At 56.1% G+C, this 26,231-nt stretch overlaps 2 protein-coding genes across 15 annotated transcripts in view; both read left to right on the forward strand.

The window, feature by feature from the left end:
• Nucleotides 1–24,617, forward strand: part of RAPGEF1 (Rap guanine nucleotide exchange factor 1) — a 159,884-nt gene extending 135,267 nt beyond the window's left edge. For all 14 annotated transcript variants that reach the window (XM_050759739.1, XM_050759731.1, XM_050759733.1 and 11 more), the window contains 12 exons: nucleotides 3,786–3,897; nucleotides 5,751–5,826; nucleotides 10,095–10,179; nucleotides 12,293–12,385; nucleotides 13,243–13,428; nucleotides 14,561–14,645; nucleotides 14,757–14,851; nucleotides 16,953–17,031; nucleotides 17,137–17,238; nucleotides 18,733–18,830; nucleotides 21,023–21,151; nucleotides 21,766–24,617. In XM_050759739.1, the coding sequence (XP_050615696.1) occupies nucleotides 3,786–3,897; nucleotides 5,751–5,826; nucleotides 10,095–10,179; nucleotides 12,293–12,385; nucleotides 13,243–13,428; nucleotides 14,561–14,645; nucleotides 14,757–14,851; nucleotides 16,953–17,031; nucleotides 17,137–17,238; nucleotides 18,733–18,830; nucleotides 21,023–21,151; nucleotides 21,766–21,916 (1,291 nt within the window). In that variant the 3' untranslated portion in view covers nucleotides 21,917–24,617. The remainder of the gene's footprint in view (nucleotides 1–3,785; nucleotides 3,898–5,750; nucleotides 5,827–10,094; nucleotides 10,180–12,292; nucleotides 12,386–13,242; nucleotides 13,429–14,560; nucleotides 14,646–14,756; nucleotides 14,852–16,952; nucleotides 17,032–17,136; nucleotides 17,239–18,732; nucleotides 18,831–21,022; nucleotides 21,152–21,765) is intronic.
• The window catches only part of UCK1 (uridine-cytidine kinase 1), a 117,309-nt gene that overhangs the window by 32,201 nt on the left and 58,877 nt on the right, over nucleotides 1–26,231 (forward strand). The window lies entirely within an intron of this gene.

Genomic DNA, 26,231 nt, shown 5'->3' on the forward strand with positions numbered 1-26,231 from the left:
TACCTGGCCCTCTTCCTTTTTTTCTGATTCTCAAATAATACAAGCTCAGGGTAGAAACTGTTGAAAAGCATAGAAAACTGCACGAAAGCAAGAAAAATCACTAATTACCCCACCCTGCAAAGGCCTTCACATGTAGTTTGCCATTACTTCTTAATTGTTTGCATCTATATTATCTACCTTACAAATTACCCACAATAGCCTTGTCTTGTCTTTTTCAAATCCCAGGCCAACCTTCCTTGGTCTTGGCCTCTTTCATGTTGACAGGGAGTGTAAAAGACACCCCTCCACCTACAAACTTGTTTTCAGGGACATTTCTAGACATATGTGTGCATGTTGTGTTGCTAACAAAAATGTCTTGTATATCTTAATTTTTTACAGCCAAGATCAGGAGCTGTTCATTGCATTTAGTCACTATAGCTCTTTAATGTCTTACAACATTTTTTTGGTTTTGTTTTGTTTTGAGACGGAGTCTCACTCTGTCACCCAGGCTGGAGTGCAGTGGTGCCATCTCAGCTCACTGCAACTTCTGCCTCCCGGGTTCAAGCGATTCTCCTGCCTCAGCCTCCTGAGTAGCTGGGACTACAGGCATGTGCCACCACGCCCAGCTTATTTATTTATTTATTTATTTATTTATTTTGGTATTTTAAATAGAGAGGGGGTTTCACCATGTTAGCCAGGATGATCTCGATCTCCTGACCTCGTGATCCGCCTGCCTCAGCCTCCCAAAGTGCTGGGATTACAAGCGTGAGCCACCGCACCCGGCCACATTTTTCAATATTAGCACAAAGCAAACCTGACCGAGTATAGAAATATGTAGTGAATTTCCCCAGTATGCACTTGTGAAATATGATGTGTGGGGTCTGCAAATGGGCACTCCCACTGCAACTTCACATTGACTTCCCCTTCACTGTGAAATGTTCCATGTGTTCAAGCTTTTCCTCCCTCCTTAGGTCAAGCTTTAGCCATCTCTGGGGTCTTTGGTGACCTTAGAGCAAGGGAGTGCCCGCTTGTCATTATCAGGGCTCAGGGCTCAGGTTGAAGAGGCAGTTAATAGCAAAAGAAAAAGAAATGAGAAAGCATTGCATAGGAACCTGTTGAAGAGGGCCACCTGCCCAGCCTGCCTCCTGGCCACTCTTATGCTCTCTGATTTGTCTGTCTCTCTTGTCTGCCCAGACTGAGGTTTCCCCAGGTGTGAAGCCAGGAATGGTGTGGTTTCTAGGTTAATATCTGGGGCAGAGTGTGTGGGCTAAGCAAATGCAGCTCGTGGGTGTGCCACCAGCTTCACCAGACCCCAAAGTATCATCTTCAGAGTTCCAGATGGTTCTCGTGAAAGAGAAGGATGAACACTTTGACTGCTCAGAAATAATTGTGGGATGTTGTCCCTCCATCAAGGCCAAACCACAGGCTAAACATTGACGACACATGGAGCAGGGTTCTTGTCAAGGCTGGGCAGGGCCCACTCTGACCCATCCATATTCTTTTACTGAAGGCACTTTTTTTTTTTTTTTGAGACACAATCTCACTCTGTCACCCAGGTGGAGTGCAGTGGTGCGATCTCGGCTCACTGCAGCCTCCACCTCCTGGGTTCAAGTGATTCTCCTGCCTCAGCCTCCGAGTAGCTGGGTTACAGGTGAGCACCACCACACCCAGCTAGTTTTTCTATTTTTAGAAACAGGGTTTAGAGACAGGGTTTCACCAAGTTGGCCAGGCTGGTCTCGAACTCCTGACTTCAAGTGATCCACACCATCTCCCAAAGTGCTGGAATTACAGGCGTGAGCCATCATCACGCCTGGCATAAAGACACATATTTTTACATCTCAGATACCTGGGGATAAACTGCGACCTATGACCACAAGACTGGCCAGTATAAAACAGAGGAACGTGGAAGAAAATGCCAGGGGAAAGCCGGGTATATCTGCAAGCCCAGCTTCCACTCTCCCCAGAACAGCCTAAGCTGGGAGACTCATCTTGGACACTCCCGGCCGTCCCACCTTCCCCTTTGTGGGGAATGTTGTCTCCCATCCTTCCGCTGGCAACTTGGGCTCAGTGCTGCAAGCCTCGGCTCACCCATCCCATTCCAGAAGCCTCCCGACCTTTAGACGAGCCCAGACCCCCTGCTTGTGCTTGTGGTACCCTTCTGGGCTTCTCCGTTCTCTGTGCTACCATGACCACTTGTTTTAAATTCTGTCTCAAAAAAAAAAAAAAAAAAAAGACTGGGCGCGGTGGCTCATGCCTGTGATCCTAACACTTTGAGAGGCCAAAGCGGGAGTATCACATAAGTCAGGAGATCAAGACCAGCTGAGCAACATAGTGAGACCTCATCCCTACAGTGAACAAAATTATCCAGGTATGGTGGTGGGGGCTTATACCTGTAGTCCTCGCTACTTGGGAGACTAAGATGGGAGGATGGCTTGAGCCCAGGAGGTCAGGGCTGCAGTGAGCCAAGATCGCGCCACTGCACTCTAGCCTGGGCTACAGAGGGAGACCCTGTCTCAAAAAAACAAATGAACAGCTGGGCCCGGTGGCTCACACCTGTAATCCCCTCACTTTGGGAGGCCAAAGTGGGAGGATCACGAGGTCAGGAGTTCGAGACCAGCCTGACCAACATGGTGAAACCCTGTCTCTACTAAAAATACAAAAATTAGCGGCCGGGCGCGGTGGCTCACGCCTGTAATCCCAGCACTTTGGGAGGCTGAGGCGGGCAGATCATGAAGTCAGGAGATCAAGACCATCCTGGTCAACACAGTGAAACCCCATCTTTACTAAAAAAGAATACAGGGCCGGGCGCGGTGGCTCAAGCCTGTAATCCCAGCACTTTGGGAGGCCGAGACGGTCGGATCACGAAGTCAGGAGATCAAGACCATCCTGGCTAACATGGTGAAACCCCGTCTCCACTAAAAAATACAAAAAACCAGCCCGGGCGACAAAATAAAAAAGAATACAAAAAGATTAGCCAGGCGTAGTCCGGGAATCTATAGTCCCAGCTACTCGGGAGGCTGAGGCAGGAGAATGGCGTGAACCCGGGAGGCAGAGCTTGCAGTGAGCCAAGATTGCGCCACTGCACTCCAGCCTGGGTGACAGAACAAGACTCTGTCTCAAAAAAAAGAAAATTAGCAGGACGTGGTGACATGTCCCTGGAGGAGACTCAGAAGGCTGAGGCAGGAGAATCACTTGAACCCGGGAGGTGGAGGTTGTGGTGAGCCAAGATTGTGCCACTGCAATCCAGCCTGGGCGACAGAGCGAGACTCCGTCTCAAAAACAAACAAACAAACAAAAAAACAAATTCTGTCTCCTGCTAGACTGAACCCTCAGGGACAAGAGGTTATGTCTGCTTGATTCACAGCTCTTTCTTAGTGCCAAGCAAAGGGTCCCGTGGCGAGTTGGTCCTTGGAGAAGATGGGGAGCAGCCTCAGCAGCAACGCGGCTTTCTCTCCCATTCTGCTTGCCCCTTTGCTCCTCCTCTCCCTAAATGCTGACTGTGCAATGGGCCTTGGCAGAGAGTGGCTGAGACCATCGCTCAAACAGCTTAATGGAACCTTTTTATTTTCCCAGCGGAATCACTTCCGTGGACCGATGGGACATCCGGAGGCAGCAGGGAATGTCCTGTGGCCACACAGCCAGTCAGTAGCAAAGCTGAGGATCCAGTCCATAGCGATGTAGCTGCCATCGGGGCAGGCGTGTTCTGGGAGCAGTTTTGAGCCGTGCACGCCGGCACTGCCTTGGCCTCCAGGCATCAGGAGCTGGGCTGGTTTGACACTTGCAACACAAACCACTTCTCCCCTCAGGGCCCCAAAGTCACCAGATGCTCTGGAGTCGGCTCAGTCGGAGGAGGAAGTGGACGAGCTGTCCCTCATCGACCACAACGAAATTATGTCCAGGCTGACGCTCAAGCAGGAGGTGAGGACTTCCCAGGCTGGGGTTTTGCAGCCTGGCCCCACCGAGAGCAGGTGGGGCTGAGGAGACCGTGATCTTGTCATAAGCAGAACAACCCCAGGAGGCTTAGAGACCAACTCTTTCAATGCCGCTGGGGAGCCTCTGGGCTGTGGGCTCTGGAGGGATAGACACCAGGAGAAGTGCGCCGTCTCCTGATGCTTCGAGAAAGTGATCTTACACAGGTCAAGTTCTGCAGCCTCTGTAGCAAAAGATGCCACAACTCCTGAGGGTGCGGAGATGAAATCCATATAAATGCTCTGCAGACAGAACCTGTGTGTGGTCGGCCCTCACTAATGGGAAACTTTTTCTGTTGTTGAAAATATAGCCCTACTGTAGCTTCAGCCTGGGAGACACCAGCTGGGTGTCTCCCTGGGAGGCCAAGGCAGGGGGATGGATTGAGTCCAGGAGTTCAAGACCAGCCTGGGCAACATAGCAAGACCCATCTCTTAAAAAAAAAAGAAAAGAAAATTCAGGCCTGGACACTGTGGATTCCCTGGTCCTGTGCCTTGCCTGCAGCACCTCGTTGGTGAAAACAGGGCCCAAACCTGTGACAGTGGAGAGGAAGCTGGACCGAGAGTGCCCTGCCTCTCCCTCCTGGCATGCAGTGCTGGAAGTGCAAAGGAACGCTTCATAAAGCAGCCTTGGCCCGCATGAGGAGGCAACTATTTTGGAGCTTCGATTTGATGACACATAGACAAAAGGGCAGATACCGTCCTTTGCACACTCCCAGGCAAGAATGCGCTGGCTCTGGCCATGGCAGGGAGCAGCCCAGGAAGGTGTCTGTGCCTTGGACTGTCACACGCAGGCAGGGCTGGTGGGGGTACTCGCACAGCTGGGCTCCTCTGCAGAGAGAAGTGTCATTTCATGATCCTTGCCATAAATTTCTTCCTTAAAATCAGGTCAAAGGCATAACTCCCACTCCCAGAGGTAAACCCAAGACAATCTCAGGCCTCTGGAGTCAGGAGGTAAAATACCAAAGCCCAAAAATAAAAAGGTGGACGCGTCTCGGAGTGCGTGCCACAGCCGAGAGGGCTGGTTCTGTCCCCTCCAGCGTTACAGAGCAAGGAGCATTGAGGGGCAGGGGCAGAAACAGGCCTGGGGGTTTGTCCTGAACCTCCGTCCCTGGCCCTAGTCACAGCTCTTTTTGGCTGTATGCTGGGTGACCTCTGTTTGGCCGCATGGAAGCAAGACTTGCTGCTTAACAGGCAGGTGTGGTGTGCAGCATCAGATGTCATTGAATATCTCTCTAATGCTTTGCTCTCCTCTAATGAAGAGCCCCATGGAAGAACCTGTGTCAATGCAAGTAACTTCTACCTCCACCTGGGGAGATGGATTTAGATTTAGGGCAGCTTGCTGCAGTTTTGGGGAACATGAACATGCTTGGAAATAGTCCCCCTGCCTCCACAGGCATCCTGGGCTGCACTGGGAACTGTCTTGCCCCCGGGGGGATCCTACTTCACCTCTGACTTGTGGTTTGGTGAGCAGAGAAGGATGGATGGTGCTGTGTCCCCTGGCCCAAGTTGTGTGCTCAAAACAGTGACATGTCCTGGTGCCTTGGTGCCGGGGCAGCTCCCAGGCCATCCAGCTCCCAGACTCAGTCCAGTTTGTGGCTGTCACCAAGCACAAGGCGAGTCTGGAGGGCACCCCTGGCATTGCAGTGCAGTCACACTGCTCCTGGGCCGAGGCGCACAGGAGAGGGGACTTGGGGTCCCTGCGTTGCATTTTCTTTGTCACCTCATTCCTGCCTATTTCTTCCTAAACTGACTCTCTGAAGGGCGTACTCTGCCTCATACCTTCCTTGGCTGTTTTCATTACAGGGTGATGACGGGCCGGATGTCCGCGGAGGATCTGGGGACATCTTATTGGTCCATGCTACTGAGACTGACAGGAAAGGTAGGGTGCCCTCTCTGCAGCGGCCTTTGTGTCAGCAAGCTCACTAGATTGGGGCTGATCCCGCCCCAGGTGCCACTCGGCCTCCCATCACTATCCTGTCCCCTTCTGGCAGCCAGCCCTGAGCAGGTCTGATGAGCAGTCCTGGGGCACCTGAGTCAGAGCAGGGAGAGCCCACCTTGGGAGACAAGTAGATCATGTTCAACTCCAGGCATGTGTGGCGTCTGTCCTCCACTGGTACAAGGTAATGACTCCAGGGCCTCCAGGGTCCTTGAGGGGCTCAGCGCATAGCAGGTGCACCACAGACAGCGCCTTGAATGGTGGCGTGTCACCCAGTAGTACCACACTTAAGATAACATGCAGGTACCTTTTGATCCCTTTCCTGACTGCTGAGTCACTCTGTTATTCCAGACCATTAGACCAGACTTCACTCACATACTCCACGAGGACATTCTTGAAAGTTTGTTCCATCCAGGAACCTTCGATTCTGTAGCAGCGGCCTCAGTTTCACAGCACACAGCTGCCCCACCCCACCACGCATTCAGTGTGCTGATTGAGAGGGCTGGAAAAGCAGGGACCATCCCCTAATCCCTAAAATGCCCTGTTGGGTGGACTCTGCTAGCAAAAGAGCTGTCATTCCCAGTCATGTTCTGGAAAGGAGGTGCCAGTGACCTGGTGGGGTGCGGCCGCAGCCCCCTTCACTGCCTACCCTCAAGGGGCCAGCACCACCCGGCCAGCCCACCTCTCCACACGCTGCTTTGCTTTTTACATTGAAAAAAATGATTTAAAAGATGATGTCAGAGCAATGGTAAAGTAAACTGTGGAGGGAATGAAAACGCCCCCACCTTGAAATCCTAGCCCAGCCTGTTTCATTTCTTTTTTTTTTTTTTTTTTTTTTTTTTTTTTTTTTTTTTTTTTTTTTTTTTTTGAGACAGAGTCTTGCTCTGTTGCCCAGGCTGGAGCGCAGTGGCGCATCTCGGCTCACTGCAAGCTCCGCCTCCCGGGTTCACACCATTCTCCTGTCTCAGCCTCCCGCTGTTTCATTTCTGTAAAGGACTCTGTCCCTGTGTTTCCTCAACACGTTTCCCAAAACATGTGACCTAGAATGACTCGGGGAATTTCTGAATTATGGAAGTAGTACTAAAAAATATTTACGTTGCAGAAAATTAGAGAAAAAGAAGAGATGGCTCCCACAAACTCACCGCAGCCACTGTTCCGCCCTTCCCTTCACTGTCCCCTCACCCTTTGTTTGTTCTGACCAGGGCAGGGCCCAGACCTGGCGATGCTGCATCCTAGCCCCAGCTGTGCCATGACAGGCTCAGAGGGCCCCTGGGCAGTCCCCAGACTCCACTTGTTGAAGGGGTGAACGGTGCCCATCGTTATGCGGATTACGTGAGGGAGTGTGAAACCTGCCCCCCACGTCAGTGGTGCAGGGGGCGTGATCAGCACCATCCTGAGCGCAGCCCTCACTTGGCTTCTCTGCAGTGAATCCCCTCCCTGCCTGACACAGTGGGGCTCCATCCTCAGCCAGGCACAGGAGTGACTTTCATTTCCTTTTTGTCCACAGTGAGGGGCTGAAATGGGAGCTGGCTTCAGACCTCGGCTCCAAAGGGTGAACTCCACTGTCCTGTTGGGTACAGCCAGCTGTGGCCAAGGCTGGAGGGGGCCCCGAGACAGGACAGCCAAGAGGCTTCTGGCTTTTGCTAGCTGGACCTGCTGAGAGGAGGCTCTGTGCCGGTGGGAGCCTTTGCCTGATGTTATTAGCAGGAGGGTTGGAGGCTCCCCAGAACCAAGGTTGTACCTAGGAAAGTATTACTGAGGCAGAAGCCATGGCTCCACTGGGAGGGTGAAGCACCTTGTGGCAGGTAACAAAGCAAGCTCCTTGGGCAGGTGCTTCCTGCAAGCCATAGACTGCACCAGCAGCACGAGCGGCTGGGAGCCCCATGGCTCAGCTGTGGACCCCAGCCTGCCGAGCAGCACTTGGCAGGGAGAGGCCACGTGGGGGTGCTTTGTGGTTGTGCGGCTCTGCTCTTAGGTGTCAGGACCTGCGTGGGAGAAGGTCAGGTCAGCCTTGGCCTCAGGCCTCAGCTTAGATCCTGTCTATCCCTTGGCAACTGTGTGCCAGGCCTGTCACTTAGCCCCAGAGCTTCCAATTCCTTGGGAGGAAAATGAAGGACGGTTTTGGGGCCTTTTAGGGCTGTCACGAAGACCAGGTGAGCTAGGGTGCACAGAGTGCTCAGGGCCACACCGAGAGTCCTGTGATCACTAGAGGAGTGGCACGGCACTGCCCGTCCCAGAAGCCAGGTGCTGTCCCATCTGCCGTAATCCAGGGCACAGCAGAGGAGGGAGGGCTCTGAAATTGGGCAGACATGGGCGCAGACCCGGTGTGGTGGTGTGGCCTCGTGCCTGGGCTCCTCCTCCCTCGGTGGGGTAACAGGCCTCTCTGTCCTTGTGGGATTGCTCTGGGCACTGAAGGATGTGGCGTATGTTCAGAGCGTGGCCCAGTGCTCACCAGCGAGTCCCACGAAGTCGCCATGGCTACTGGCAATGATGCACCCGCAAAGGCCAGTTGACTTGGGCCCATTCTTCTAGAAGCAGGTGTGGGTCTATGCTGGCCATCTCTGCTTCCTTCCTGAAGCACTCTTTGAACAAAAATCCAAGCTTGACAGTGAACTTGGTGGGTGTGGGGGCCCAGGAATGAGCCCGAGCACGGTGCACATGGGTCCTGCTGTGGTTCCCAGCCCAGAGCCTCCCTCACCTGCCGGCCCCACCCCATGCAGCCTCCAGTGTAAGAGCAGGCATGGGTTTTCCTCTCTTGTTTGATGCAGGAGGGGATGGAGCAAGGGTGGGGGCAGGAGCCAAGTCAGCACGGCTCAGCTGGAGACATTGGTTCCTCAAGGTTCCTCTACCCAGCAGCTCGGCAATGAGTGAGAAGGTGGGAGCAGGTGGTCTGTGCCCAGAGCACAAGATTTAAGACGTGCATGTGTGCGCCCAGCCTCACAGTGAGGAGCACGGCTGCGGAGCCTCCTTGGGTCTCACACCTCAGCAGCCATGGGGGATGGCTGCAGGGAGTGAGTGTGGCCACCTGTTGGCTCAGGCAGTGTCCTACGTTTTAAAATTCCACTTTTTTCTGTAATACTAGAGACAGCACAGTTGAGAAGGTGTCACCACAGCAAATAAATAAGGCTGTTGTAATTCTGGGAAGTCTGGGAGTCCCTGGCTGGTACCAGCCTCCTCTTAGAGGAGGCAGGCGTGGAGAAGTGAAGGGTGGAGCTGCCAGCCCACATCTGCCCAGTGGCTGGCACCACGCCCCTCCTCGGTACCCGGCCCAGGCTGTGCCTCTTCAGCCTATCCCTTAGGACTCAAAACGTGAAATTTCCCCAGATTTTTGGGTTGGACCCTACCATCTAAAAGTACTGGCTGGGCACAGTGGCTCACACCTATAATCCCAGCACTTTGGGGAGGCCACTTGAGGCCAGGAGTTTGAGACTAGACTGGCCAACATGGTGAAACCTTGCCGCTACTAAAAATACAAAAATTGCCAGGTGTGGTGGTGCGTGCCTGTGGTCCCAGGTACTCGGGAAGCTTGAGGCAGGAGAATCACTTGAACCCAGGAGGCAGAGGTTGCAGTGAACCAAGATCGCACCACTGCACTCCAGCCTGGGCGGTATAGTGAGACCCTGTCTCAAAAATAACAATAATAATAATAATAATAATTTAAAAATAAAAGTACTGCCTAAGATTTCGTTTCAGGATCCTGCTGACAAGTTTGAATTATTTCCTTTGTGCCCATGATGGCTAAGACCCTCTGAAGCATTAGACTCAGACAGGCAGAGCCTCTCAGAGTCTAATCCAGAGCTGGCTCCTACCTGGAACAGGCGTGCCTCCGGGTTTTGATGCCTAGGGCAGGCATCACTCATCAGCCTAAGTGCCCTCTTCCACTGGGACCAGAGCTGGCCTCAGCTCCCACAGCACGGTTCTCCAGGCAGCACCATCGTCAGTAGAAAGTGCCCATGAGATAAAACCCATTCCTGTTTTCCCTCTCTGATCTGCCATTTCCTTTGAGAGATGGACAGAGAGGACGTGTGACTTCTCTGGGACATGCAGGCGGAGGCACCAGAGGGGGTTCCCAGGCCCTTGGCTCCCTCGCCCGTCCCACTCCCCCATGCCGTCTCCCCTGCCTCTCTCAGAGCAAGGACTCAAATCCACCGCAGCTCCCACCCTCAGCCCTCTGCACCCTGACAAGCAGCTTGTGTTGCTTTTCCCTCTAGATTTGGTGTTGTACTGCGAGGCCTTCCTGACCACCTACAGGACCTTCATCTCCCCAGAGGAGCTCATCAAGAAGCTGCAGTACAGATATCCTTTCCCGCCTGACCCACGGCCCCTGCGCCATGGGCATTTCAGAGAGAGAGGGGCCCTCTTGCCCCTCGGCCCTCGTGGGGGAAGCTGAGCAGCATGTTGGGTGGCAGTGTGATTGAAGTTGGGGACACAGGAGCCCCACGGACCGAGGTTCCCACCTCTACCCTCCTGCATTCCAGCTTTGAGCTCGGGCAAGCTCCTCATCTCTTAAAGGGTCGAGTGAAATGATGTGAAGAGGCTGGAACGCAGTCTGGGAATGTGTGCCTGGTGGCAGTTGTGGTCATTGGATGATTCTAAAGAAGAATTAGACATGCCGCGGACTGGGAGGGAGCGAGTGTGCCGGTCCTGCAGACGCCCCTGCAGAGACCCCCATGGTCGGCTCTGGCAGCTTCTCAGAGCTGAGCCCCAGGACATTGGGCACGATGGACACCAAGACCCAAATAGAAAGCTCAGGGGTCAGCACAGTCACCTCCCCCGCAGCGGACTCTGCGACTGCCACATCCACAACTGGAATGGGCTCCTGTCCCCAGATCTACCTCACGGGCCCACCCTCAGTAAATGTCACCCTCTGCAGTAGTGGCTGAGAAGGACCCCAGGGGCTTGGAAGGACCCACTTGTGTGACCCGTTGCTTCTTCAAGTCCGAACCTGCCCACCCTACGAGGCTGACCTGCAGCTGCTGCTCCAGGAGGGCAGGCTGGGTCAGCTGCTCCTCAGCCACCTCTTAGCACATAGCCCACGGCTGCCATCTGCTGGGCAGCCGCCACCACCTGGGGTAGGAAGTCCTGAGTCCACCAGCGCCCTCACCCCTTCCTGTATGCCCTGAGCCTTCACTGCTCCACTCGGGGTCTCCTGCAGACCTCCTGGCCTCCCGTTCTCCCCTCGTGGTGACCTTTAGAATTCCGAATCTATCAAGACACACGTGGACATCTTCCACTGGCGGAGTCTCGGGTCCCTGGCAAGTTCTGTCACTCAGAGTGCCTGTTCACAGGCCTGGCTCAGTGAATGGCTGTCACTCACACGTGTCGAGGGCTTGCTGGTCAGGCGAGATGTGCTTTACATGTGTGCTTTCACCTAGCTCTATGACCATTTTTTAATACGTGTGTGGGTGTGTGTAAAATTACTGTATTATACATGGGGCCACTGCTCTATAATTTCCTATTGTGTAATTGAGGAAACCGAGGCTCAGAGACATGAAGGACCTGACCCATGTGGCTGCTTGGTGGGAAAGCAGCCACACGCCACTTGCCCCCCTGCCGCCAGCGCCCAGGCTCTCCGCCTCTGCCTGGCTCAGCCATCATGGAAATGGTGCAGCATCAAGGTCTAGGCCTGATTGGCTGGCGACCCCTGTGCTATGGACCAAGCCATCGTCCCTGCTACGTTGCTCTGTCCTGAGCCCCATGACTTGGAAGGTCCAGGATCGCTAGAGAGAGAGCAGGAGGGTATCGGAGAGGTCTGGAGAGTTGATGGCAAGCACAACAGCCGGGCAGGAAACCCTGACCGCAAAGCAGAGCCCAACCTCAGGGCATGAGCCAGAGCTGGTCGGGTGCTAGAAGGGCTGCCCTGGAGACAGCCAATTTGGAGCGTGCTGCAGCTCTGGGAAGAGAGACCCGGCCCAGTGTCACGGAGGCGAGAGCTCCCCTGCAGAGCCCAGGGAGGCAGCCTCAGGATGGAAACTCACAGAAAGACTGGAAGGAGACAGTTCTGGCCTACATGCTTGCCCAGCGACCTGGGGTTTTAAGGGTGTTTGGTTTAGGCCCACCGTTCTCTACCTAAGGTTCAGCAAGGCACTCTCTACATGTCTGTAGTCTCACGGGCACCTCAGGGTGAACCCGACAGAAAGGCAGGCCTGGACAGTGCAGCAGAGATGGCATGGCAGGCAGGAGAGGACAGCAGCCGGGGGCATCCCTGGGGTCAGATGCCTGTGCTCAAATCCTGGCTTTGCAGTTGTTGCTCTGCGCTAGTCCCATGCCCTCGTTTCTGGATGCCAGTGCTTTACACGCAGGGAGACGGGCACATTGTGAGCGCTCAGCAAGTAGTCCCCAGGAGTCAGTCCTCCACTCCCACCACCCCCGGCCGGCCACGTGGCTATTTCTTTAACCCATGCTCCACATACGAGAAATTCTCTCCCTTCGCTGACACATTCAAGAAGCGCGTCAGCAAGAACACATTCTTCGTACTGGTGCGGGTGGTGGATGAGCTTTGGTGAGTGCTTCACCCTTGGGGTCCTAGGGGGCCAATGGGGAGGCAAAGGCTCCAATCCACCTGCTTCTCCTGCCCATCGGCTCTGGGCAGAGCTGGCTCTTGCCTGCATTATCTTGGTCCTTTGAGAGAATGGCCTGTCCCCAGCAGGCCAGGGTGAGGTGGGTGAGGTTCTCTCCTGGACCCTCAGGAGAGAACCCGCCACACCCACCTGCTCCCATGGGTATCTTAGGTCCAGTCTCCAGCAGGCCATGCTCTCAGCCACCAGCCATGGTGGAGGCTGGAATGGGAGAGGCTGTCTCTCCCTCACTCCTCAGTGTTTCCATGGCTGGCCATCTGACGGCATGGCACTTGCCATATCGGTTCCGCTGACAAATCTCCGTCAGGCGGACTGTCTTCCTCCTGCTGGGGGAGATGACCGTGGTCAGTGGCTGTGCGGCTGGGAAATGGCCACGCGTGGACAGCTCTCAGCAGGGCAAGTTGGGGAGCATCCCTCAGGCATCTAGTCTGAGAGGTCAGGAAGTCTTGGTGTCTCATCGCCCAATGGGAGCAGCAGCTCCCCAGGGCGGGATTTGTGTGGGACTTGTCCCTGCAGACCAGGCCCCAGCAGAGTCCCTGGCGCTTGTCCAGTGCCAACAGATGGCTGTTGCGTGTATGGCAGGTGCTATGACCATCCCAACACCTCCAAGAACACAGGCAGCCATCCCAGGCTCTCGTCTCCTGCTCTCTTCCCATGAGAAGTTTCCCAGCCAGCTCTGTGCCAGTCATGGCCCCGTGCCCTTTGTGTATCCCAAGGCAAAGCCAGAGTCTGCCTGGGCCTTGTGTTCCTGCTCCTCACCTTGCGCTCTTTGGTCCTTCAGCCTGGTGGAATTGACAGAAGAGATCCTGAAGCTGCTGATGGAACTGGTCTTCCGCCTGGTGTGCAACGGGGAGCTGAGCCTGGCCCGCGTGCTCCGGAAGAACATCCTGGACAAGGTGGACCAGAAGAAGCTGCTCAGGTGTGCCACCTCTGGCCAGCCCCTGGCGGCCCGGGGGGTAGCAGCCAGGTGAGGAGCCCACCTCTCCAGCCCCGCCTCTTCCCCAGGAGCTGTGCCTTTCTCAGTTTACCCTCCCTCCCTGCCAGCCCCACAGCCCCAGCCTGATTCTGCGCAGGCCCTTTGATGAGGTGCCTCAGGAACAGCCCCGTGGGTCCCTGGGGGCTGGGCCTCTTCTCCAGGAGACATATTGGGTGGTGATCCCCTTGTGATTAGGAAGTGGGCAGCAGGGCATGGGGCTTCAGAGGACAGGGCAGGAGTGCACACACCCTGGGCTTGGGTCAGTTCTGGGTTGTCCCAGCATGAACCTGGCAGTGGTTGATGCTAGCCCGGCCCTCTGGGCTACCCTGGCCATCCCTAAGAATCTGCATAAAGAGGCCGGGCACGGTGGCTCAAGCCTGTAATCCCAGCACTTTGGGAAGCCAAGACGGGTGGATCACGAGGTCAGGAGATCAAGACCATCCTGGCTAACATGGTGAAACCCCGACTCTACTAAAAAATACAAAAAATTAGCCAGGCGTAGTGGAGGGTGCCTGTAGTCCCAGCTACCCGGGAGGCTGAGGCAGGAGAATGGCGTAAACCGGGGAGGCGGAGCTTGCAGTGAGCTGAGATCCGGCCACTGCAGTCCAACCTGGGCGACAAAGCGAGTCTCTGTCTCAAAAAAAAAAGAATCTGCGTAAAGATTCCTGTCTGTGGCCTGCCCCCTCCACACCGACGGTGAGTGCCATTTGCAGCTATAGATGTCTGTTGAGTAGTGGGCTCCTTCCGGTGAGTGCATAGCCTTCGTTTCTTTGGCACCGTCTCTGTTCTTGCTGGCCACCTGGAAGCGGGCTCCAGCCATGAGTGAGCCTTCTTGGCATCTCAGTTGTCCATGAGCTCACGAGGGAAACTCAGGCTCCTGATTCCAGAAGCTGCTGGACACACTCAGCAGAAGCAGGAGAGAAAGGCAGACAGTGTTGTCCCAGAGAGAGGCAGGAGGCCCATAGGGCCCCAGGGAGCCTTTTGGGGCTTCCCCGCCACGTATCCTCCACGCTCCTGCTGGGCAGAGAGGCTCTCCTGCTCCGACACTGCAGCCCGGGCCTGCTTACCTCTCCCCACCGCCCTCCCCACCCCTGACGGCTCTTCTCACACCTCTGTCTTCCAGGCCGGGGACCTTGCACGACTTTCACAGCCATGAGATCGCAGAGCAGCTAACTCTGCTGGATGCTGAGCTCTTCTATAAAATAGAGGTACAGGCTGCTCCTGCCATGGGGAGCCACACTGGTTGTCCCTGAATGAAAGAAACCCCATCACGGGAAAGCCGGGGGCTCCACCTCCATCTGCCTTCTTTCCTTTTGCAGATTCCTGAGGTTTTGCTTTGGGCAAAAGAGCAGAATGAGGAAAAGAGCCCCAACTTGACCCAGTTCACGGAGCACTTCAACAACATGTCCTACTGGTGAGGGGCCCAGCGCCAAGCCCTGTTGCTCTGGATGGTGGCACGTCTGGGTGGGCTCTGCGTTTTCCTTTACAGGGAGCTCGAATGGTAGGAGAAGGAGCTACCTCTTTCATTCCTCTAAGCTCCCGGGGGCCCCGCGAGCATTGACCACGAATGGTAGACAGAGGACGGGGCAGGCAGAGGACAAGGGCAGGGACAGGACGGGGCTTGCTGGAAGTGGCCACCTGGTCGAGGAGGCTCAGCGGGGAAGAGTGCCAGGGTCGAGGAGCAATGTCTGCCATAGGTGGTGTTGGGAAGGGCGTCGAGTTTGCCCTCCTGCCCTGTCACTGCCAGGCGATCTCAGGCTGACGCTCACACGGACTCTGCCTGACAAAACAGTTAGCACAGGAGTGGGCTCTATAACAATAATGTTTGTATTTAGTCTTTAATTGCGTGTGTGTGTGTGTGTGTGTGTGTGTGTGTGTGTGTGTGTGTTTTTGAGACGGAGTCTCGCTCTGTTGCCCAGGCTGGAGTGCAGTGGCGTGATCTCAGCTCACTGCACGCTCCGCCTCCCGGGTTTACACCATTCTCCTGCCTCAGTCTCCCGAGTAGCTGGGACTACAGGCGCCCGCCACCTCGCCCAGCTAGTTTTTTGTATTGTTTAGTAGAGACGGCGTTTCACCATGTTAACCAGGATGGTCTTGATCTCTTGACCTTGTGATCTGCCCGTCTCGGCCTCCCAAAGTGCTGGGATTACAGGTGTGAGCCACTGCGCCCGGCCTAGTCTTTAATTCTTAAAGCAAAATGAATCCCAGTAGTGTGTTTATAAAGCAGAGCTCTTGTCTCTTCAAGAGGCGACAAAGCCCCCACAGCAGCTCAGTATCAGGCAGGGCCCCGCCCAGAGCCCAGCAGCTGTGCGCCCCCCCCCCACTGCCCACTGCTGTGCCAGCCCCACTGCCCACTGCTGCCTCCAGGAGAATGTCTGATGTGTTTTAAAGGCCCCGAGATCATCTCCCCTTTTCCTGCCATCCTCCCCACAGAAGCTCTCTGTCCTGGGGAAAGCATGTTTAGCCATGGCAGTCCAGCGTAGGGTTTTGCCCAACAGGATGTGGTTTCTAAGGCAGACGGAAGCTGCACACAAGGCCCCAAGCCTGGCTTCTGACAGCAGCCTCTGGCTGGGTGCAGGAAGCTTGGGTGGGGGCACGCTCCACAGGGCCTGGCTGCACAGAGGTGCAAGCGCAGTGGCTCACACCTATAATCCCAGGACTTTGGGAGGCCAAGGCAGGAGGATCACTTGAGCGTAGGAGTTTGAGACCAGCCTGGACAAGATAGAGAGACCCCCATCTCTACAAAAAATTAAAATTAGCCAGGTGCAGTGGTACATACCTATAGTCCCAGCTACTCCGGAAGCTGGGGCAGGAGGATCAGTTGAACCCAGGAGTTCAAGACTACAGTGAGATATACTCACAGCACTGGGTGACAGATCAAGACCCTGTCTCTTTAAAAATAAAAAAAAAAAGCAGCAGTGCAAAGTGTGGCACCTCCTCTAAGTGACCCTGGTAGTGGCCCCTGTGAACCACAGGAAACTGAGGCTAGCAGGACACCCCTGCTGCGTTTATCCCACAGATGAGACTGGCCTGTGGCTTTGGTCTCGGCTTTGGTTGCTACTAAGGTTCTCAGAAGTTCCTTCCCTCGTGGCTGCCAAAAATGACTTCTTACGTCACATGCTAGCGGGTCTCCCCGAGCCAGTCCTGCGCCGCACAAGGAACCTGCCCAGCCCCCCGGTACTCGGGGTCCATGCTTGCCAGGAAAGGCTCTGCTTTGATCCTTCCATGCTCCACCTGCAGATTCGAAGCCCCCTTTGGGCCTTTACCAGATTTCCTTATGGTCACCAGATTTATTGTCACCAGATTTCCTTGTGGTGTCTTCCCTCTGTCCCAGGATGCTGTGAGCTCCTGGAGAGCAGAAAGTAGGCTATGCCTGGGGCAGGCTGCACGCACTCAGTATGGGTGGGCTGGTGACCACTGGCATGGGGGTCGTACAGGTCCTGTCTCCACCAGGACCCCTGGGGCCTACAGGGACCAGTCAGCTCAGCTGTTTCTTTTTCCCTTGGTCCATGCAGGGTCCGGTCCATAATCATGTTACAGGAAAAGGCCCAGGACAGGGAACGGCTGCTCTTAAAGTTCATCAAGATCATGAAGGTAATGGTGGCCAAGTCCTCCCCAGGCCCCCACCATCAGTCCCTGCCTGGGGAGCCCGGGACCCGCCTGCCCTCCTGCCTCACGGCGCCGCCCCTCTCTCGGCAGCACTTGCGGAAGCTGAATAACTTCAACTCCTACTTGGCCATCCTCTCTGCCCTGGACTCGGCGCCCATCCGCAGGCTGGAGTGGCAGAAGCAGACCTCAGAGGTGAGCGGCCTTGGGGTGTGGGTGGGAGGATGCCTGGTAAAGGGGGCCATGCAGCCCTCAGACAACCAGCTGTGGCAGAAAGTGCTCCCACTGAAGCAAAGGCTGGGCCTAGGCCCCTGCTCTGCCACCGACATGCTGTGTGGCCAGGACAGCTGCCCTCCCACCTTCCTGTCTCTGATCGCCAGTCTTCAGGCCCCAGGGAGCTTCAAGGTTGGTTCCGGGGTGGTCACGTCCTGGTGTTCTGCTGCCACCCAGCAGGCCCATCCCTGGGTTCCCATCTCCCCTGCCCTTCCTCAGCCCGTTCTTCTGAAGGGTCTGCTTCAGGCCGGGCGCTGCGGTAGGTGCTGGGGACGCACTGTGAACAGCCCAGCATAATGTTGGGTGGGTTTCTGCTGGATAAGCGCTAAAAGAAGAGAAGGGTGGGCAGCCAGCCAGCCCAGAGGAAGTGTCACTCATGCTACCACCTGTAGAGGAGGAGGAGTTTCCTGGGAAGGGAAGAGAATCAAAGGGGACAAAGGAGTGCACAACCGGGAGCAGGTGGGGATTGGCACCTCCAGGGACAGGAGGAGGCCAGGGGGCCACATCCTCGGAGAAGAGGACCAGCTCTAGGTCATGAGAGCCTCAGGAGCCTGGTGAGGAGTTGGGCCTTTATCCTGTGTAGGGAAATATTGCAAATGGGGGCAAAACCCATAGCTTTGAGTGTCAGCCAGGCCACCCAGGGATCATGTCAGGGATCCAAGTGTGACCAGACCACCCAGAGGTCATGTCAGGGACCCAGGGGTCATGTCAGAGACCCGGGTGTCAGCCAGGCCACCCAGGGTCGTCTTGTTCAAGCCCATGTTCAGGGATGGTTGTAAGCTAGTGTATGGGGAGAGGTGGGAAATTCACACGGCCTCTCTGCAAGAGGGCTCCTGAGGAGGCAGCGCTGCAGGGAGAGGCACCTAACAGGAGAAGAGGCAGGAGAGGGGCCTTCTGAGTGGGGCAGGGCTGGCTGACTCTCCTAGGCGGGAGCCCCCCGCCCCTGCAGGAGAGAAGCCTCCCAGCCCTGAGGAGGGCGAGGTCACATGCTGTCTCTAGTTGGTCCTCCCTGAGTGCAGGGCAGAGCAAAGGCAGCTCCGAGCCAGGAGTGACGCCACTCAGTGTGTGCCTGGGAAGCTCCTCTGGCTGGCAGGAGCCCATCTTCCGGGACGTCGTACACACGTAGGCGCTGGCTGCCCAGGCACAATGAGTGCCTCGGGGTGTTTCTCCACAGAACGGCCTGAAGTCCCCCTGTGACCAGGGGTTGGGCTGACACTCGTTGAAAAGGACAGAATCCCTGCTGGCCAGGGCCAGCACCCACACCTGGCTGGATGTTTGCACGTGGTGGGACCTGTGGAGGTGGGCAGAGGGTGGTTGACCCTCCAGTTAGTGAGGAGGACCAGGGCTCTGTCCCAGCACTGCCCCAGCACTCGCTCACACCTGTCCTGTCCTGTCCTGTTCTTCCTGTCCTGCCAGGGCCTGGCCGAGTACTGCACGCTGATTGACAGCTCATCCTCCTTCCGAGCCTACCGGGCCGCCCTCTCGGAGGTGGAACCGCCGTGCATCCCGTACCTGTGAGTAGCAGCCCCTCCAGGCCCCCAGCCCCGCCTGGGTTTGCCTCCATTGCTCTGGGGAAGATCTCTCAGGCTCCGGCAGAGAAATCCTAATTTAGGGGTTTCTAACAGAGACATTTGTACTTCGGTTTTACTTAAGGTTCTTGTAATACATAATGTACAATACATATATATAATATAATACGTAATGCTTCTTATAATACAGTTTAAACAGAACAGAAGGGCTCAGGTGAAGAACACAGGTTCTCCTTCCCCAGCCCCCAGCCCCGCTCTTGTTTCCTTCCGTAGCCTGCCCATGAGCACGTGCAGCCATGCTTGTGACAGATGTATGGCTCCTGTCCCCACACACGGCATCACACAGTATTCCAGTGTCCTCACACGTGGCTGCGCATTAGAACAACCTGAGGATGCACAGCCACCCAGGAACCTTGAGAGCCTTGGTGTAAAGAAGTTCAGAAAGTGCTTCCTGAGTGTGGACCATGGGTGGGAGGAAATATGTTTCATAGAAAAGGGACATAGCGGAATAACCAAAGCCAAACAAGTGTCTGTTGCAGGAGTTACGAGAGCCTTTAGTGTGCCATAGACACTGAGAATCTCCAAGAGACCAAAACTCAGCAGCATCCCAAGGCTGAGTGTTCAATGGCACATCCTATAGGGTTCCTGTAGGGCAGCCCTCAAGGCCTCAACTCTCAGAGATACAAATCCCCAGGCTTTCTGCTCTGAGCGCTAACAGTCTTTCCCACCATGGCTCCACAGCTGCTCGCTCAAGCTGAGTTCTCCCTGAGTGGAGGAGCTGCCCCCGTCTCTCTCATCCGGCCTTAAGTCCTCTGCAGTCAGAAGCACCTATTAACTTACTACACCTTGTTTGTTTGTTTGTTTGTGATGGAGTCTCACTCTGTCACCCAGGCTGCAATGCAGTGGCATGATCTTGGCTCACTGCAACCTCTGCCTCCTGAGTTCAAGCAATTCTCCCACCTCAGCCTCCTGAGTAGTAGCTGGGATTACAGGCGTGCGCAACCATGCCCAGCTAATTTTTTTTTTTTTTTTTTTTGTATTTTTTTAGTAGAGACAGGGTTTCACCGTGTTGGCCAGGCTAGTCTCGAACTCTTGACCTCAGGTGATCCACCTGCCTTGGCCTCCCAAAGTGCTGGGATTACAGGTGTGAGTCATCGCACCCGGCCTGTTTCTTTATTTGTTTAATAAAGACGGAGTCTCTGTCACCCAGGCTGGAGTGCAGTGGTGCAATCATAGCTCACTGCAACCTTTAACTCCTGGGCTCAAGGAGTCCTCCCGCATCAGTCTCCTTAGTAGCTGGGATTACAGGCACACACCACCATGCCCAGCTAATTTTTGTATTTTTTGTAGGGACGAGGTCTTGCTCTGTTGCCCATGCTGGTTTCAAACTCTTTTTTTATTTTTTATTTTTTTTTTTTTTGAGACAGAGTTACATTCTTGTTACCCAGGCTGGAGTGCAGTGGCGCAATCTTGGCTCACTGCAACCTCCGCCTCCCAGGTTCAAGTAATTCCCCCGCCTCAGCCTCCCAAGTAGCTGGGATTACAGGCGTGCACCACCACGCCCAGCTACTTTTTGTATTTTTAGTAGAGACAGGGTTTCACCATGTTGGCCAGGTTGAGCTCAAACTCCTGACCTCAGGTGATCCTCCTACCTCGGCCTCCCAAAGTGCTGGGATTACAGGTGTGAGCCGCCACACCCAGCCTAGCCGTTTTCAGACTCTTGAGCTCAGTCTTTCTGCCTCAGCCTCCTGTAGAACTGGGATTACAGGTATGAGCCATCACACCCAGCCCACCACACCTGTTAATAAAAGGAGATCTCCGCCCCTGCCCCCTGGTTTGGGTTTTGGTTTTTTTGGGGTTTTTTTTTTTTTTTTTTTTACTGCTCATTTGTTTAATGTTACTTTAGCAGCCATGGCAGCCACGTCACCCTCAGGCTTCTCATCAGCTGTACTGGCTTCCGAGGGCCCCAGCAGGTGCTTGTGGAGCCAGAGGCCAGAGGCTGAGGAGGGAGTTTGTTCTGGGAAAGACAGACACCCCAGACTGGCTCTTTGGTTTGCTCTGGGGTTTGGAAGCAGCAAGGGCTAGAGTCATGTGTCAGGCGCTAGGACTCGCAGTGAGCAGCTGCCAAACCAGCCCCTCCCTGTAGCAGTAACAGGCTTCCTAACCGGTCCTCCCAGGGGGCTGATCCTGCAGGACCTGACCTTCGTTCACCTGGGAAACCCAGACTACATCGATGGGAAAGTGAACTTCTCCAAGCGGTGGCAGCAGTTCAACATCCTCGACAGCATGCGGTGCTTCCAGCAAGCGTGAGTGCCGCTGCCCCGGGGGGCTGGGCAGAGCTGAGCCCTGGGCCACACCCAAGGAGAGATAGCCCGGGATGCCGAGGGGAGGGGGAGCCACAGAGGACCCAGGGACCCGCCCCCTGCTGAGCAGGGATATAGTCCAGGCCCTTCAGTTTCTGCCAGGATGACTTGAGAGCATGCCCACCAGGCTCCATGCCAGGCCTGGCCCTGGGCCTGGACCCCGTGACGGCACAGCTCGTCCTCCCATTTTACACACCAGAAGCTGGTGCCCACCTTGCTGTGAGAAGCGCCTGACAAACCCTGGCCTGCCTGACTCGGAGGCACCAGAGCTCCCCCAGGGCGGGCCCTGACATGCATTGTTGGGGGCAGTGGGGTCACCTGGGGCCCCTTCCCTTTGAGCAGCCCAGCCTCAGGGCCCTGTTTGTGCTCCATATGCTGGTACTGTCTTTGAGTGCTGGTATCCCCCCTTTGTCACGTTGGTTAATGGCAGCCCCTGCAGCATCCGTCTCCTGCGAGGTTGTGGGGATGGTCCCCACGGCACCGTCCAGGAGGGTGGCGCCATCGGGCCATCCAGCCCACACAGGTGCTCACTGACTGCTCCCCATCCCCTGCACCAGGCACTATGACATCCGGAGGAACGACGACATTATAAACTTCTTCAATGACTTCAGTGACCACCTGGCTGAGGAGGCCCTATGGGAACTCTCTCTGAAAATTAAACCCAGGAACATAACAAGGAGAAAAACAGACCGGGAAGAGAAGACCTAGGAGCAGCCGCCGGGATCGAGGAGAATGCTCGAGGGGCGCGGAGGGCAGCTCCCAGACCGGAGAGGACCTTGGACCTGTTAGGCGGGTGGCAGGAGTCCCGGCCTCGGAGCCACGAGGCTGGCCAGGCCTCAGCGGGGCCGGGCGGGAGCTGGAGTCTGCCTGCCGCTTCCTGCCTCCCTCCTCTGTGGGAGCAGACCCGTGGGCCTCTGCAGCCAGCAGGCAGGTCTTGTTGCCAATTTGCAAACCGGTGGTTTTCTGGTTTGGTTTTGTTTTCTGCTTTTACTTCCATCTCTCCCCTCTTGCCCTTCCACCCACTCCCCTCCAGGGAGAGAGCAGCAGAGACCTCATCAGCAGACCAAGGAAGTGGCGGGTGCTGCCCCTCCCTGAGCTCCAGGGTCCCTGAATCTTCTGAAATGGAAAATGAGTGGAGGCCTTCTGGGGTGGGTTGTCCTCCAGGGGCCCTGGAATGGGGGCGAGCAGCTGGGTGGGCAGAACGCAGAGTAGACTGGGAGGAGGTCCTTTCACTTCTCGCTTCCGCTTCTGTTGCATGGAGGATGGTGTGAGCTTTGCAGCAGGCCCGGAAAGGTACGCAGGTGACCCCTTAGCAGCTGGTGCTCTGCACCGCGGTACTGGCGCCATCAGGGCCTCCCTTGCCCGCTGAGAGCAGCAGCAGTGTCTGTCATCCTGTCGCCCCTCACCCCCCACCCCAGGCCACTGGGCCCTTCCCACACCACCCGGGGAGCTGAGCAGAGGAGGCTGGAGTAAGGGAGGACTTGATCATCCAAGAAGTACTTTTTATTGCTGGGAGTCTTCTGAACCTCACCAAACTGAGGCCAGAGCTGAGCTCCTGGGGGAGTTAGTTCAGAGGGGAGAGGCCAGCACCTCCCTCCTCCATCGCTCGCTGTGTGCCTTAAACTCCATCTCCTGTCCCTCCCCATCCCCTGGCCTTCCCTCCCTCCTCGCCCCATCCTGGGCCGGCCAGCAGGGCTCCTCCTCTGGCTCTTCAGACCTTTCAGCCAGTGCTGTCAGTGCCCCTGGGAGGGAAGGGCATCCCTGAGGCACCCGAATGGGCCCTCGGGGTGCAGGGAGGCAGAGGCCTGGCCGCGGAGGAGCCTCCTAAGGTAGCAGCTGCAGCAGGTGCGCCGTCTCCCTACTCTCGCCACACTAGAGCGGCTTGCAGAGCAGATGCTCTTTCCCTCCTCCTCGTCAAAACCGTTCTCGCTGCTGAGCTTGACAATCTGGGCAAGGCTTGTGGGGCGCTTGGCAAACAGAACCTGCCCTGTGCCACCCGGCTCGGTGGCCTCCAGCATGAGCCTGCAGGCAGGGCACTGCGGGAACCCAGTCGTGCTGCCCCAGCCCATGCCTCCGGGTCTGCTGTGCATGAATGAGTGCTCATTTGTCCCAGGTTTAGGACAGCAGGGTCAAGTGAACAGCAGGGTCTAACTATGCTTAGCCCAGTTCAAACAGAACAAAGGCAAAACGTAGAAAGCAACATCTGTTGATCATTTGGGTTTTTTTTTTAAAACAACCATGTCACTTTGAGTCCTTCGTGGGTTTTTGAACAGCATTTATCAAGAAGAAAATGTGGGTTTTTTCCCCTCTCCCATGTTTTGTTTGTCCTGTAGATAGAGGGAGGAAAGCCGTGCAGTGGCAGGCGGGACCCCCTCTGGCGGCGGGACCCCCTCTGGCGGTGGTCCTGCAGGGCCAGCCGGGACCTGTCACTTTATTATTTAAGGAGTGTGTGTGTAGAGTCGCTGGCTTATTAACAGTATTGTGTGTGGGTTGGGTTTTTAGTTTGTTCCTTCTTTTTGAAGTCCCTTCATTTCAATCCTTGCCTCTCTCTCCCCTTCCCTTGCCCAGCTCTGTTGAATGCTGCTGTGCGCGTGTGAGGGCCTCTCTGCACACAGGGCCCTTGGGTTTGTGCGAACTGAAATTCTCCCTGTATTTGTGAGACTCGTAGGAGTCCCCCTCTGGAGCACAGGCAATGCCAGTGCCATGCTGCAGCCTCAGAAACCAGGCCTCTCCCCCCAGCAGCAGGTGGAACCGTGTCTGTGGTCGGGTGCTGTCCACAGCTCTGTCTGCCTTGTTCTTGGGCTTGAGCCAGGTGGAGGTGGGGTCTCTTCACCTTCCCTGAATTCAGAACAGACCCTGTGCCTGGCCCCAGTGTGCCCAAGCAACTCCCCAGGCCCTTGTTGGGAGCCCTTGGTGGTCTGAGCAGCGGGGCCCAGGCAGCACATGAGCAGTGCCCGGGGCTCCCTGCGTGAGGACGGCAAGGTGCGATGTATGTCTCATTTATTGATGGCAGGCGTGCCCCTGCGCCCCCTGCTCCTGGCCCTGGTTATTGCTGAGCTCTGTGCTCAGTGCTGCGGCCTGGCCATGGCTCGTCTGTTCCTTCTGGGGGGCCGGGCAGGTTGTGGGAATCAGTCTTCACAAACAGACAGGAGCCAGGCAGAGGACTCGTTCCTTGCAGAGGTCAGGCCTCACCTGCAGGTGTCGGGGTTGGCAAGGAGGGGCAGGCACACACCATGTCTGACCTAAACCCAATTCTGGGGAGCGTCTCCCGCTCCAGCCCCACGACCTCCACAGGGTTACATTGTAATATATATGCCCCAGCTAACCTGTCTGATGGTGGCATCTTCCTGCAGACATTTCAAACATGTAACTTTTATATGAAAAAAAATAAACACAGACGAAAGCTGCCGAATGTCATGTCCACGCCCAGCTGCGTGTGTGCAGTTACAGTGACAGCCCAGCCTGCTCCGGGCTGGCCTCGCCACCTCTTTTCTGAGACCCCTGTAGCAGGCAGGGCTTCTGGGAGGCTGAGGGTCATTCAGCTGCATTCCCAGGCCCACTCGCTGCCGTTGGGGTAGTTGTGGCTGAGTGGAATGGATGTCGCCAGAACTTTCCCTCCTAAGCCTTGTGCCCTAGAAGCAGTCAACTGGGCAAAGAATTGCTCGTTTCCTGGAGGTCGGTTCATGCAAAAGAGTCCCCCACCCCAGTGTCCTGGTGAAAAGGGCGTCCTCGGGTGGGATTCGGGAGTGCAGGCTCTAGAACTGCTCCTCAGGGCCCGGAAGCACTCTTTATAGTGTGCCTTTTGCGGTGTGTCCTCTGCCACCCAGGAGGCAGCGGCAGAGGCTCGGGCCCAGCCCCAGCAAGGAACAGCAAAGCCTCTGCACTTACAGGAGTCGGAGTGAGGAGGCCCTGGAGATTCCAGTCCCTTCTCTGCCCTGAGGTGTGCTGTGTCCGCTCCATGCAGAGTTAGGCACAGGGCCCAATGGTTCTGGGAGACCATTCACCATCTCCCTATCTTCCTTATCCTCCCAGAGCCACCCCTATGCCATGGCCCACCTGTGCCCCAGGGTTTCCACACTAGCACCTGAGACCAAGCACCCCGGCATAGCCACCCAGGGATGGCGGGAGTCAGGGCCAGCCCTCATATTCACCCTGGTTCCCAGTCCCCAGCTTTCAGCCCCACAGCGGCCCCTGGGGAAGCCGAGGATCTCTGCATCTCTCTGTACTTGGTCGTGCAGAGGTCGGACCTGGTGAGGAGGAAGCATCTCCCCTCATGCCCCCTCAAAGGCAGCAGCTTAAGTCTGTCCCTTTAAAGGGAGAGGCCAAGTATTCCCGGAGCGATCACAAGATCTGATAGAAGGGACCCCGCATCAGGCAGGCATCCACCGTCCCCTCAGCTGTTGGCAGTGCCCGTGTGCCAGGCACCACCCCGGAGGATGGAAGCCCAGGTTCTCTGTTTTGTTCGTTGCAATCCTCTGGCACATTGCTCAGCCACTCCAGCCACTCGTGCCTCAGGCTCCTCCTAATCTGCTTTTGTCCAGTTTGACCAATGAGCTTGCAGCGGCCCAAGAGAGACCAGTTCACTCCTTAGTCCTCCACTCCCATCTCCCTCCCCTGCCAGGAACCTGGTCGGGCCCTAACAACCCCAGTGAGCAGTAGGTGACATGCCAGGTATGGACCTCAGGCCTCAGCCTTCCCACCAGCACGGCGGGGCAGCAGCTGCTGTGACCCACCCTGGTCTTTGGTGACCGGCAGACCGCGAGATTCAGCGAGACCGCGAGATTCAGCGAGACCGCGAGATTCAGCGAGACCGCGAGATTCAGCGAGACCGCGAGATTCAGCAAGGGAGCCGCCATGGTCACGGAGGAAACACCTTGGCTTCCGCCCCACCCGCAGAGTGTCCCCGCCCAGGGCCTGCGAGTGTGCGTGCTTAGCCAGTAACCCAGGAGGCTCCGATGCCTGCTCCAGCCAAGAACTGCAGTCCCACCGAAGGTATCTGAGCCGAGGGCCCCAAGCCTCCCAC

The sequence above is a fragment of the Macaca thibetana genome, chromosome 15 (genome assembly GCF_024542745.1).
Source record: "Macaca thibetana thibetana isolate TM-01 chromosome 15, ASM2454274v1, whole genome shotgun sequence".
NCBI lineage: Eukaryota > Metazoa > Chordata > Mammalia > Primates > Cercopithecidae > Macaca > Macaca thibetana.